At 43.0% G+C, this 13,883-nt stretch overlaps 1 protein-coding gene across 1 annotated transcript in view; it reads right to left on the reverse strand.

The window, feature by feature from the left end:
* The window catches only part of ATRNL1 (attractin like 1), a gene marked incomplete at its 5' end in the record, with an annotated part of 662,506 nt that overhangs the window by 593,869 nt on the left and 54,754 nt on the right, over positions 1-13,883 (reverse strand). Inside the window, 3 exons of the mRNA XM_004700917.2 lie at positions 1,583-1,838; positions 5,497-5,584; positions 9,412-9,586. Coding sequence (XP_004700974.2) covers positions 1,583-1,838; positions 5,497-5,584; positions 9,412-9,586 — 519 coding nt within the window. The remainder of the gene's footprint in view (positions 1-1,582; positions 1,839-5,496; positions 5,585-9,411; positions 9,587-13,883) is intronic.

A 13,883-nucleotide genomic window follows, 5' to 3' on the forward strand; every position in this document is an offset into this window, starting at 1 on the left:
CCTGCAACATGGCACACACTGCGAAGAAGTTGGGTCAATTTCAGCTTTGGGTTCATAGGTAAAATCCGGAGAAACAGCACCATCTACTGAAATTTGAAAGCAGTCTCAAGTCTTAGAAAAATGTGAGCCACAAAGTATCGCTACATAGGAAGCTTGATTAAACAAAAAAATCAAAGCCGTGGTTTCTGGACAATGCCTCCATCTAAGTTCATACACTTCCGAAAGTGATTTTTCCATCTCCGTAACCCTTCCCCCAAGGAACCGCGTCAAAATGGCAGTGGGGACATCCTCAAACCGTGTGTCCCTTGTAAAGGTTGAGTCTTGGGAACAGAGTGACAAGGGCAGGGCTGGAGGATGGATGCAATATGGTTTGCCAATGAAATCCTGGCAGGACAGGCCCTGCTACCCTTGAGACTAAGAACAAGCAGCTATGGCAATGTTCTAGGGGGGAAATTCTTCAGCGTAACTTTCCTGGACTTCTCATTTTCCTCTCTCTCACCAATGCAGTTTTCAATTTTATTTAAGCCTCTTTCTAGTAAGCTCCTTTCCTTCCAGAAAATCTCTCACAATGACCCCTTTGGTATGGGCTTCCAAACAACAGGCACCATGACCTCCCGAGCGGACCTCTCTGCCCGGGATGTCAGCGCCAGGAGATGCCCTCAGAAGGCACTGTTTTGATTGGACTTTTATTTTTTAATTTTAGGGGACACTAATGGGACTACTCACTAGTGTCATCAAGTTCATTCAGACGCATGGCAACCCCACAGGACAAGGGAGAGCGGAAGTATCCTAGACTCTGCAAGAGTAGAAAATCTCATCTTTCTCCCGAGAAGTGGCTGGTGGTTTCAAACTACTGACCTTGTGGTGAGCAGCCCATCCCATAACCCCTAAGACAAGTGTCGTAAGGAGAGAACGTGTCTGAAGCCACCCACTGGTGGCAGAGACATGTCTCCACACGTTTCGTCTGGAATAAACCTGTCCGTGTGGGAACTAGCACACTTAGCAACCACGCTTTTTGACCGGTTCTTGTCAGGTGCCGGCCAGTCTGTGCCAGCTACAGCCACGCGGTGTGCCACTGGACGGAACACTGCCCTGTCCTGCATCATCCTCACAATGGTTTTTATGCAGCCACTGAATCGATCCATCTTGTCCTGGGCCTGCCTCTTTTTCGCTGCCCCTCTACTTCCCGAGCATGATGTCCTTCTCCTGACAACAGTCCTGAGTACGTGAGACAAAGTCTCGCCATCCTTGCCGCTGAGGCGATACTTCTTCCAAGACACATGTGCCGGTTCTTCCGGCAGCCCACCATCTGTCCAATGCTTTGGTGGTGTTTTGTAATACTTTTGACTTACCTTTGTTTAGAATTCATTTCCCCTAATTTGGCAAGGAAGATGAGATTACAGGACAAAATCTAATACAAAAACAAATGGCGTACACTGACAGTTATGCATTCTCGGCTTACAACTCGGACCTCGAATCCTTCACCGTTTTGACGAAATTTGTGTGAGAAGTTTCATTCAGGATAAAAATATTTTCAGTGAATGAAGAGTATGTAATCGACTACAGTGTTAAAGTAACTCACAGATATGATACTCTTGTACGCTGCTTGTGTAACCATAGATTGAAGAATATCCAAATATGATGATCATGACGACATCCCTGCTGTCCAGCTCCATAATATGTGCCGAGTGGCCCTCCACGGCATACTGCTGGCCATGGCCAAGGACAGTGGGCGTTTTTGTACTCCATGACTGGCTGGGGATGTTGAAAACCCAGAGTTCATCTGAAACATTGCCATCACTGGTTCCAATTCTGCCTCCGTACATAAAGATGTTTTCCTGAAAAGTAAAATACGTATATTGATACACAAAACAGCAAGCCTTAAAATTTAGTAATTGCTCATAACATGCAGGAGGTATTATTTTTTATATGTTAAGAGTCAGTTTGAAACACATGAGTATGTTTAATGAATACATTTACCTTCCAACACAAGGCAAAAAAAACAAAAAAAAAAGCCATGTTTATATGAAGTTACTTTAAGAGATGTTATTTAAAACATTTACAATACATAGCAAATAACCAAATGTTTACATATCTGTAGGAAGGGAACACTGAGCTAATATTGGAAGAATAAAAATAAAATATTCTATTTAGGTACTTGAAATTAAAGATTGAGGCAGTTCTACAATCAAGACTAATATTCTCTTCAAATGCCACTGAAAAACCACAGCTGAGTTGCTGGTTAGCATGACACAGAGTCTGTCTCTTCAGTCTTTGCATGGGCTGAGTGCTTGTTGCTGCATGGGAATTAACTATCTATCTGTATGGCTTTCTGCTACTCAGATTTAATCGTTTTACCCATGCCTGCCATGAAAGGTAAAGCACACCTGTGCTCATGTGCCACACATTTGAATGACCATTTCCTGGGCTCTGTAAGAACCACCGGCCTCGGGACTAGCAGCCTCACGTACCTAACTCCCACAGCCGCGGGGCTCCTTTTAAAGCTCTGTACTACTATCTGTGAGTCACCCCAATGATTTCAATCGCATGTGACTGAATAAATGATGCATAGGTAATACCAACCAGCACTAGGTCAATTGAGAACAGAAGGGAACATTCCTGAACTGAGAGAGGTCGTCTGAGTAGAACTAGGTTAACATCGTAGTAAATGGCGAAAGTTTAGATGCTTTCCCCTGGGATCAGGATGTCTCTCCCTGGGATCAAAACAAGATAAGGGTGTCCCTTATGATTCTCCTCAACATCATACTACAGGTTCTAGCCACCAAAAAAAAAAAAAATTGTTAATGAAAGGCACCTAGCTGGGAAATAAAGAAGCAAAACATCTCTATTCAAGGTCGACATGATTGTTTACACAGAAAATCTTAAGAAATCAGTCATTGAAAAATAAGAATTAATAAACAAGTTCAGCAAGGCTGCAGAACATAAGATCAATATACATAATTCAATTGTATTTCTATAGACTTCTAATGAACAAGCTAAACATGAAAGATAAAAAGCAATTCCAACTATATAACATCAAAAAGAATAAGAATTTTAGGCACAACACAAATAAAGTTGAAGGACTCACAATTTTCTACTTCAAAAATGACCACCAAGCGAAAGCGATCAAGACAGTTACTGGCCTAAGGTTAGGCATCCAGATCAATGGGCACTAACGTGAGAGGCCAGATAGAAGTCCGTGTAGTATGGTTGGCAGATTTTCTGCAAGAAAGCCAAGACCGCTGAATAAGGAAAGACCCGTCCTTTCAACACATGGTGCAAGGAGAACTGGAGAGTCCAGGTGAACAGATGAATTATAAGACCCTTACTACACAGCATTTACAAGTGAAGATCAAAAACCTAATTCCCCCAACAGCCAAAAGTATAAAACTCTGGAAAATGTTACCTTGAATTTGGCAATGGATTTCTTAAGACAACAAAATGAAAATATATATCCACTTCATCAATTTTTTAAATGTCTTTTGTGCTTGAAAGGATGTGATCAAAAATAAATAAATAAAAGGTGAAATCAAGGAAGTGAGATGAGAATCCTTAGAATTGGCAAAATTTTTTAAAAGGTTTGCAAATCCCTACATCTGGTAAGGGACTTGTATCAGAATATATATTTTTTTCATCATGCAACTCAGTTAGAGTCTAATACCCCAATTTAAAAATGGGCCAAGGATCTGAACAGACATTTTTCCAGAGAAGATGCACAAATGGCTAAGAAGCACCTGAAACGATGCTCAACATCATCAATCCTTAGGTACCTACAAAACCAAGCGGCACTTGGTACCTACTGATGGCTGCAGTCAAAGCGTCCTATGGTAACAGATATTGGTGTGGATGAGAACTCTCAGACACCACTGGGGAGAGGGTGAAATGATGCAGCCGCATTAGAAATCACTTTGGCAATTTCTTTTAAAAAGTTAGATACAGAGTTACCATTTGATCTAGAAATTCCACTCCTTGGGTGTGTAGACCCAAGAAATGAAAACACACATCCACACAAAAGCTTGTGCAACATGAATGTCCGGAGCTTCATAATTCATAATAGGCAACAGGTAAAAACAACCAAAGGCCCATCATTTGATCAATAATCCAATAAACCACTGGTTGTGTCCATACTCTCCCCATACAGCAGAGTATTATTCAGCCATAAAATGGAAGCAAGTACTTCCATATGCTACCAAAACCAAAAACCAAACTGCCTTGCAGTCAATGCCGATTTATGGGGACCCTTTGGAACAGAGTAGAGCTGCCCCGTGGGTTTCTAAGACTAATTCTTTATAGGAGGAGAAAGACTCATCTTTCTCCCGCAGAGCAGCTGGTGGTTTTGAACTGCTGACCTTGTGGTTAGCAGCCCAATGCATAACCGCTGCACCACCAGGGCTCCTCTGATGCATGCTACAACATGAATAAACTTTGAAAACAGAACGCTAAGTAAAAGAAGTCCGTCGCAGAAGTCTGCATATTACATGATTCTGTTTGTGTGAATATACAGAATATAAAAATCAATACAGACAAAAAGTAGATTATCAACTGCTTAGGTACGGTGATGAGAGGGAGGTGTATGTGACAGCTGAAATGTACATGGCTTCCGTGGGGGTGATAATAATCTTCTGAAGCAGATTTTGGTTAGGGTCCACATTACTCTGAATGCCGACACTCTGAGCAAACCCACGGTCTAGCAGATGAATTATATCTCAATAAAGCTATTACAAAAATGAAAAGAACGCAAAAAATTAAAAGTATAACTAAAAGAAGACAGACAGCACATAAATATTATTTATAAACACACCAACGTACACATAAGGAGAGAAAGCGAGCCAAGAGAGATAGCCCTTCAGAAACAGTAACAGGAGTAATGGCTCCCTGGGGGTAAGGGACAAGGGAGGGGAAGGGGGGATAGGGAGCTGATAGCATTGATGAATGTATTCTACACTCGATGGGATCAAACAACAGAATGGGTGTGAATGGATATACTGGATCATGTAAGGTATGGCCAAAAAATATATAGGGGAAAAAAGTAATCACAATAAGGGTTCCTGGGGGATGGCGTGGAGGAGGGAGGGGATGATGGGGAGCTGATATAAAGGAGTTCAAAAAGAAAGAACATGTTTTGAAACTGATCGTAGTAGCAATTGTGCAATACTGCTTGATGTGATTGAACTCTGGATTATTATATCTGTAAGAGCTCCCAATAAAATGATTTTTAAAAACTTTTTTCAATTCTATTTTCTCTTTAAAACACGTCCATGAAATTTTTTAAAAAGAGGCAAACACCATGGGTCATTTTAATTTTATTCTTTATACTGTTCTTGTGCCTTCCAAATTGTTTTAAATATGCACAGAAAATGCATAAGAATCTGATTTTAAAGGTTTAATACTAATCAGGAAATACACGAGTAATTCTTGACTCAAAATATTCTAATGACACGGTGACTTCATGAATCCTACAGTACATAAACGTATTAATTTTATCAGTGGTCTTACCTGATGTAAAGCAAGCGAGTGTCCGTATCTCTGGACAGGTCCCCTGGATAGGGTTCCTACGTTCCATAGGCTGCTCTCTAAATTGTAACTAAAAGCAAGCAAGAAAGAGAACGTCACAAACTAAGATTCATTTTCGGTTTGGGTTTTGTTTATTTTTTGAATTTGCATGCATTTTTCTCAAACTTGTATCCAATTAGTCATTGGTGCAATTACAACTAATACAACTGTAATACAATTATAAATAATAAGCTCATAATTCCATGTTCTCTATTGGTAAGTTTTCATCAAGATGCATTCAAGATGCACCTCATCTTGTTCAATGACTTACACGCATAGCATGCATTAAACTGACTAAGATTTTCTGATGGAATTAATTGGTTCAATCACCTTTAACTATTGAGACCAACTGGTTAACTTAAGCGACAAAGAGCTGTTCTTCAGTTTTAAACCAATAAATAAAAGAGTCTATTTTTTCTTCTTGGAAAAGAGATGAAAATTCTCTCCATTATTACAACAGCCATTTCTTTTGCATATTTTACACACCTGTATTTTCACAGTTAGCTCCCAAACTAAACTAACTCAAACCCTCTGCCAGCAAGCTGATGCCAACTCATAGTGCCGTACAGGACAGAGGAGAATGCTTCTTCTAGTTTCCGAGACTAAATCTTCATGAGAGCCACCAGTCTCATCTTTCTCTGGAGAAGCAGCTCGTGGGTTTAAACAGGTGACCTTGTGGTTAATAGCCCAACACAACCCACTATGCTTAGCACTCAAGAGAGTAATGAGCACATATTTCTGGTACACAAATAGGGCTCGTTGTCTGATAATTCTTTTAAGATTTTGCAAAGTGAATCCCAGAGTATAGTACATAAGGCACTTTTTAAATAAAGGACTGTTGGGATACAGAATATAAAGGAGAAGCTGGTATTTGTCTCGCTGCTCTAAACGCATGCGTATGAAAGCAGAAGATCCGAGTGCTTATCTACCAGAATCCCAGTTTGCTTACCATCCTATTTAACACTCAAATTTCCTCATGTGCCAAGAAACACACGAGAGAGAGCGCCCAGTCAACTAATGAGTGGGACTGGTCTAAGTTAAGACCCTCACTCTCATGAAGCCCCCTTCCCCTTGCCGCCTCCACTTCATCTGGAAAGACAAGACAGCTACCCTTGCAAAACAAAAAGTAAGGGATGCCAAAAATTGTTTTCTGCATTACGTTTAATAACCTGCTTTGCAGCTGTATGACAGATAGGCATCACACAAACGAAGAAATATAACTAACCGGTAAATATTCTACCGATTCTCACCACGACATCTACCCATCTCATGAGTATCTACATCCAGCACATTGGTTTCCAGTGAATGACCTGAAGTCACCAGGGATCAGTAAACTATTTCTGCAAAGAACGAGACGCCAATAGTTTGGCCACTGCAGGCCACAATAATCTCCCGTATTCTTCTTTGCTCATTTTTTACAAAACCCGGAAAGAAATTCAATGCCATTCTTAGCTCCTGGACACTGGGACCCTAGTCTAGGGTTGGCTGACCTTTGCTCTAACGGGACTCCTTGTGTTCCTTCTGCACTAGATCCTAGAACACAGCTCTCCCATCCCTTTCTGATATCACCAGTTTTTGTCATGCTAGATCATTCCTTAGGAATACAAATATGGTGCCAGCTTCCCCACGAGGAGGAAGAACAACAAGGAGAGGAAGAGGAAGAAGAGGAAAACTCCTCTTGACCTTGGGCCCTCTTAAGTGTCTGCCCCATTTCTGTATTAGCCCCAGTCGATGCACTCTCTATGAAACACACTCTAGTCAGACCTTGAACCTGACTGCTCCAGAGAACCTGCTCTGGTCACAGTCGACATCCTCGAGCTAAAGCTATGGCTATTTCAATCCTCACTTTACTTGATCTGGTTAATCACTCGCACTGAGCGCCGTGAATCCACCCCTCCTTACACACTCTTGTCCCTTGCCCTCAAGGCACCACCAGACTCAGGTAGTCATCCTTTTGCGTTTCCTTTGCTGCCTTTTCTTCCTCTCAAGTTTCTCGGGGGAACATGCCTCTGGCCTAGGCCTTGATCCTCTCGTCTGGCTACAACATATTAGCCTCATCCGAATTTACCTCTGTGCTCCTGTTCTCCCCCCGGTTTTATCCTCAACCGAGCAGCCGTGGAGACTCCTTGAAAATCCAAATCACAGCATGCTCGAAACCTTCCCATGAGGCCTCAAACCTCGACGGTGGCCGGCCCCGCCGTCTCCATCCCAGCTCTCTCCACCCCGTCTCCTCCGTCTCTTGTCCTGCATGCCGGTTCCCGGGGTCTCTGTTGAGCCTCAAGCACTAGAGGTTGCTCCTCCCTTCAGGCCTTTATCTCCCTCAGCCTCTGGATGATTGCCAGCACCCCTCCCATCTCTAAATCGTTCCTTAGTTCTAACCTTTTCCATGCAGGCAACCTTGATCACTGCATTTCAAATAAAAAGCCCCTCGTTTGGCACTCTGGCTTGCGTAGAGTACCCGCCTCTCCAGCTCATCTATCACCCATGTACCATGGCTACACGATACACTTATGCAGAGATCTCTAGAGAGTTATAGGGATTTATGCTCACACACTCACACAGGCCCATGCCTGCATGTGCACAGATTCACTTGATTCACTTGGTGTATTTAGTTGTCATTGCTCGTCCTTCCTCACGAACTCGACCATCACAGAGGCGTTTGTTTGGGCTGCTGATAGATTCGGAGCACACAGAAAATAGTTTCAGTGCTCAAAAATTGTTATCTAAGCTCATCAACACATACTCATTTCCACTAATGCCAACATGTATACGTTCTGTAAAACAGTCTAGCATAATAGACACTGACAGAGGACTTTCAGATCATTCACAGCCCGTTGCTGTCGTAAAACATAGCATCTGCACCCTAGTTAACTTCTGCAAGAGACTTCAAATAGAGCTGACGTTGTCTTAATATCCTCGCCTGCAACTAAACTGTATTCCAGAAGAGAACTATATTCAGAACTGCAACAAATTATTTCCAATCTGATTTTTAAGACAACTCCCAGAACCTTATCCTAATCTTTACAAAACTATAAGCAAAGGAACCAGTTGTCAGACCAAAACAACAACAACAACACAACTACACTAGCTGGTTCGAATGGAAAATATTCACATGTGGGAGATTATCAAATAACATTCGTCACTTGATTTTTAATGAACAACTCAACTTGCAAAGAAAAAAACTTTTCAGACTTCCATGTTCCCTTGACAATCATGCTCTCTGTCTTCAGAACTCAACTAATTGATCTCTATTCCAAATATTGGTACCACTTTCCCAATAAATGCTTAAAAATACATCCAAAGTCAAAGTTCAGGAAAATGAATGCTTACAGGGCAAACCAAAAGTATTCCTAGGTAGGGAATTACATTTCTTTCTAAAAAAAAATAAAGAAAAGCAGAATTCATAATACCCAATACAGACAGAGCCAAAAACCACACGCACGGCCATCTAGCCGACTAGTACTCATTGTAACCCCTGAGGCCGGGGAGAGCCGCCCTGAGGGCGTCCAGGATGCAGCTCTGTACAGAAGAAAGCCTCATCTTTCTCCCTTGGAGCAGTTGGTGGTTTCGAACGGTTGACCTTCCCTTGAGTTAGCCTCCAGAGGTTGTGAAATCTCTGTGTATGTACACACACACACAGACACACACACAATCCCCAAGTGCATAATGGCAAATAATTAACTTTAGACGTGTTGAACTCCAACTCCAAAGCAAGTCCCACGTAGCAAACAACAAAGTCAGAAAGGAGTTACGGAAAACTGAACAGCAAGCAATAAAGGAAGACGTTTCTGAGACCTTGTGATCAAGAAGAAAATTCAGCTCCACAAAAGACTGCGAAAATATGAAAATGCCACTTACTTCAAGACCATCTGAAAAGAACTGTAGTTGAAAGTATAGCCTCCAATCACCCACATGAATTTCCCGTGTAAAACCGCTTTATGCGAAGCCCGACCGACAGACGGACTGAACGGCTTCACGTTGGGAAGAATCCAGTACGGCTCGGTGGAAGGAACATTCAGAGAACAATCAGGACCTAGTTGTAAAAAAAGCCAAACAACACACTCCCTTAGACAAGACCCTTCTATTAGAGACACAGAATGTGTGGATGAAGAGAACGTGATCACACGATGCTCATTAATAAATATAAAGTTACACTTATTACTTATTATTATTATTAATGCACATATCCATAAACATAAATTTCCTGGAATATACATTTTTAACTAACAGTAAATAAAGTATCTGTAGGGACAGAAGAATCATATATTCAATCACACTGGAATACATTCAAATAAACCTCACTATCCGTAAGAATAACTTCATCAATCTCAAACTCTAGCTTTAATTTAAATTACAAATGTGACTGTGCAAAAGAACATCCTCAGCTCCCAGGTCTGTCTCTTACTGGCAGTGTGAATTAGGGCCTTGAGCAAGTCCATTTACCTCTCTCATTACTAAGTCTTCATGCACAAAATGTTAATCACCTTTGGCCTCCTGAGGGTTGATACTGGCATTCAGTTTTTTTTAAAGGCAATCCAAATGAAAACACTGATACATTATAAACTGTTAAACAAATACAAAATTACAAAAATAAAGGTTAGGGTTTTTTGTTCTTAGCATCATCCAACTGCCTCATGTGCATGCAAGAGTTGGACCAAATAAGGAAGACCAGCGAAGAATTGGTGCATTTGCATCGGGGACTGTGGTGTTGGCAAAGAGTACTGGAAATGCCAAGGGCTGCAGCACATAATTAGCAAATCCGTCTTGGAAGGACAGCCAGGATGCTCTGTAGAAGCGAGGACGGCACGCCTCTGTCTCGTGTACTTCGGAGGGACCAGTCCCTGGAGAACATCATAACTGGGAGTAGAAAGGGTCGTTAAGAAAGGGAAGCATTTCAACAAGATGGACTGACCCGGCGGCTGTAATCAGGAGCTCACCCATATCGCAATGACTGTGAGCACAGGCAGTGCTTCATTCTGTTGTCCTCAGGGTGCTGTGAGTCAAAGCCAAGTCAACAGTCCCGAACAACAACTGTGTGTGTGCGCACGCACACGCATGTATGTAGTTTGAGTGGAATACAGTCATGCTGGTGTATTTGAGTATCTTCAACAGCCGCTTTCGCACACCCACAGAGAGGAGCATTTCCCACTCACACCAGATGTGCCGTTCTTTCTCAACCTGTGGGTCGCGACCCCTTTGGGGATCGAATGACTCTTTCACAGGGGTCGCCCGATTCATAACTGTAGCAAAATGACAGCTATGAAGTAGCAACAAAAATAATCTCATGGTTGGGGAGTCATCACCACACGAGGAACTGTATGAAAGGGTTGCAGCATGAGGAAGGCTGAGGACCGCTGCTCTAGATGGCCTGCAACATCTGAAATGGTACCTCTTATTTGACAGAATATTTACAATCTTCTAATCTTTTCCTTTACAGGAAAACTTTGCCAACCCTAATTCAACTTAAACAAAAGAAACCCGACCAGATGGGCCTATGTAAGCAACACATCTATTTGATATGAATGTTGAATTACATATCTCGTCTTCTTTTCAAAATACAATGCAGATGTATTTGAAATCCTATGAATCAGAAATAATAAAGCAAATTAAGATAAAATGTTACCAACAGATCAATCTGGGTAAAGGGCACTGGGATATTTTTTTGTCTAGCAACTTCAATAAACTAGAAATGACAGTATTCACAAGTAAAATTGAAAAGCAGACCAGCCCCTCAAACACAAGTTTTAGCAGACAGACAATCTATGACTGCTCCCTGGAACAGCTCACTGCTGTGGAATGGATTCCAATTCATGGTGAGCTGACAGGACAGGGGAGGGCTGCCCCCATGAGTCTCTGGGACTTCAAATCTGCATGGGAATAGGCAGCCTCATCTTTCTCCCATGCAGCAGCTGATGGGCTCAAGCTGAGAATCTTGTGGTTAGCAGCTCACTGAAAAGCCCACGAGGACACCAGGGCTCACTGCAGATGTGATGAAATTAAGGATTTTGAGATGCAGCGAGTTTATGGGCTGATCCAAACAGGCTGTTAGTGTGACCGCACCCAGGGTAGGACAGCGAGATGGCCCCAGGCTGGCGAGAAAGGAGCTGGAGTTCTAGGAGAAGAAAAGGAACTAGCTGGCCTCCCATGTTAGTCCTTCCGGTGGACTAGAGACACACAGTCATTGGCACCCTCATATGTGTATAAGAAAGAGTTGTCTATTAAGGGGAATTGTACAACCCAGTCCAGCCCATAAGCCCAATATTAGCCCATATGTCTGATATCAACCTATGAAGTCCTCTTCAGACTCACAAATCACATGCAATGACGCGGCATGCAGAATGATCACAGGCCAGTGGGTGGGAAGTCTTGTGAATCCAGTGGCGTTGTCAGCATCTCAGCGCTGGCAGGGGTCTCCACGCGGCTGCATCAGGGTAGGCCCATGTGGCTTCTCCTCGGGGATGTCTCGCAGGGAATCAGCCTTGTCCGTAGTGAGTCTCCAAGGGAGTGAGCAGAGTGAGAGAGAAGTGTCTTCCCCCTCCGAGGAGGAGATCCCAGAGTTTTCCCAGAATCCTCAGGGGAAGGCCATGCCCCCACAGAGGCCTCATTGGCTATAACCCGATTGACAAGCCAGACTCCACTCCTCCACCCTTAATCCTCAAATTAACACCAGATTATGTAACTATCACACTCCCTCTCACTCTTGTGTCTGTGTTCAAGGTTCCAAACCACCACCACCACCACCACCACCACCAGGAAGCAGATTCTCCTCTAGAGGCCCCGCACCGCGCTCAGACCCGCCAACACCTGGCGTGCGGCCCAACCCAGCTGTTCCGGATGTAGGTTGTGATAGCGGCAACTGAGAGAAGACGAACGTGTGTTGCTTCAAACCCCTCGTAAAAAGACGTTTCATCGAGAAAACAGAATCCCCGAGATTTCTTTGACCGCCACTGCTCTCTAAAATACTGAATTTTCCAACCAGAGATGGAAAAGCGGCACACATCTCTCTACCTTTGTTACCAACAAATTTTGTGTGACTTTGGGCAATTATTAAAAGGAATGGTCTACAGCCCAATTCTAAAGACTAGCTACAGTTTTCCATAAATTAGCACACTTTTAGATAGAATGGTCACCTTTGTGGATACAACCTAATATATTAAGCAGAATCCCATCTTTTTAATTTGCAGCTTTCTGCATTCTGCAATCGAAAAGATTTAAAGCGTCGATTAAGAAACTATTCATTTAAAACCCAAGTAGCTGTAGAGAGTACTTTATACATACACGGACTTACCCATCCATTTAAAAAAATCCAATACTGATATCGCCACTGAAGACCATTCTAACACTGCCTTTTTATGAAATATGGTCATGAAAAAAATGAACCATTTCATAACCTGGCCCCTCAGGCAATACCTCGGCATAATTTCCCTCGCATAACTCCCCTCCATCAGTCTGAGCATCTCCTCACAGTAAGGAGATCTCAGCTGTTCTGAAAGAATGTAATAAACTAATTCATGTAACAGTGGTTTCTCATCATGATTTAATATTCGGCCTTCTCCCCAGGTTATCGGTAGTTTCATAATCCAAAGAGCATAAATGAGGTTCTTATGCTGTAACTGTAGGGACTGGTAACAAGCTGTGGGGAGCCGGGGTTTTGAGGGGGAAAGGTTCTTCTGTAACCTGACCAAGCACACTGTGCCCGGGGCTCTCCCCAATCACACTTCTATCCCCAATCCCACAGCCCCTCTTGAATTATGAACTCAAAATCAATATACCTTCCTGACATTTCCACTTGGATGCCTGATAATTATCTCAAAGGTACCATGATCCAAACTGAAACTGGATCACTCCCCCCACACCAGCTCTTTCTCGCCAGTATCTACAAATTCAGCAAATAGCACCTCCATTAATCCCGTGACTTGGGGCAAAAACCTTGCTGCCATTCTTGAGCTCTATCTCTCTCCCACATCTCACCACCAATCCATTTACACCTCTGGGACATTAGGTAGTAAGGAGCCCTGGTGGCATAGGGGTTATGCGCTTAGCTGCGATCCACAGGGTCAGCAGTTCAAAACCACCAGCAGCTCCAAGGGAGAAAGACCAGGCTTTCTACTCCTGGAAACAGTTACAGTCTCAGAAACCCACAGGCGGATCGCTGTGAGTCAGCACTGCTTTGATGGCAGTGAGTTTGGTGAGAGTTTGGACATCAGGTGTGCCAGGAGACAGCCTTTGCAGGTGAAAATCCAGAGACGCTTCCATGATGGTTGTTAAGCAGCTGTTGCCCGCAGTGCCGCTGCAGCCTCGCTGTACCACGTGGCCTGTCTCTGTTAGAC

Source organism: Echinops telfairi, unplaced genomic scaffold, assembly GCF_000313985.2.
Source record: "Echinops telfairi isolate 266 unplaced genomic scaffold, ASM31398v2 ScPeMD7_70;HRSCAF=299, whole genome shotgun sequence".
Taxonomy (NCBI): Eukaryota; Metazoa; Chordata; class Mammalia; order Afrosoricida; family Tenrecidae; genus Echinops; species Echinops telfairi.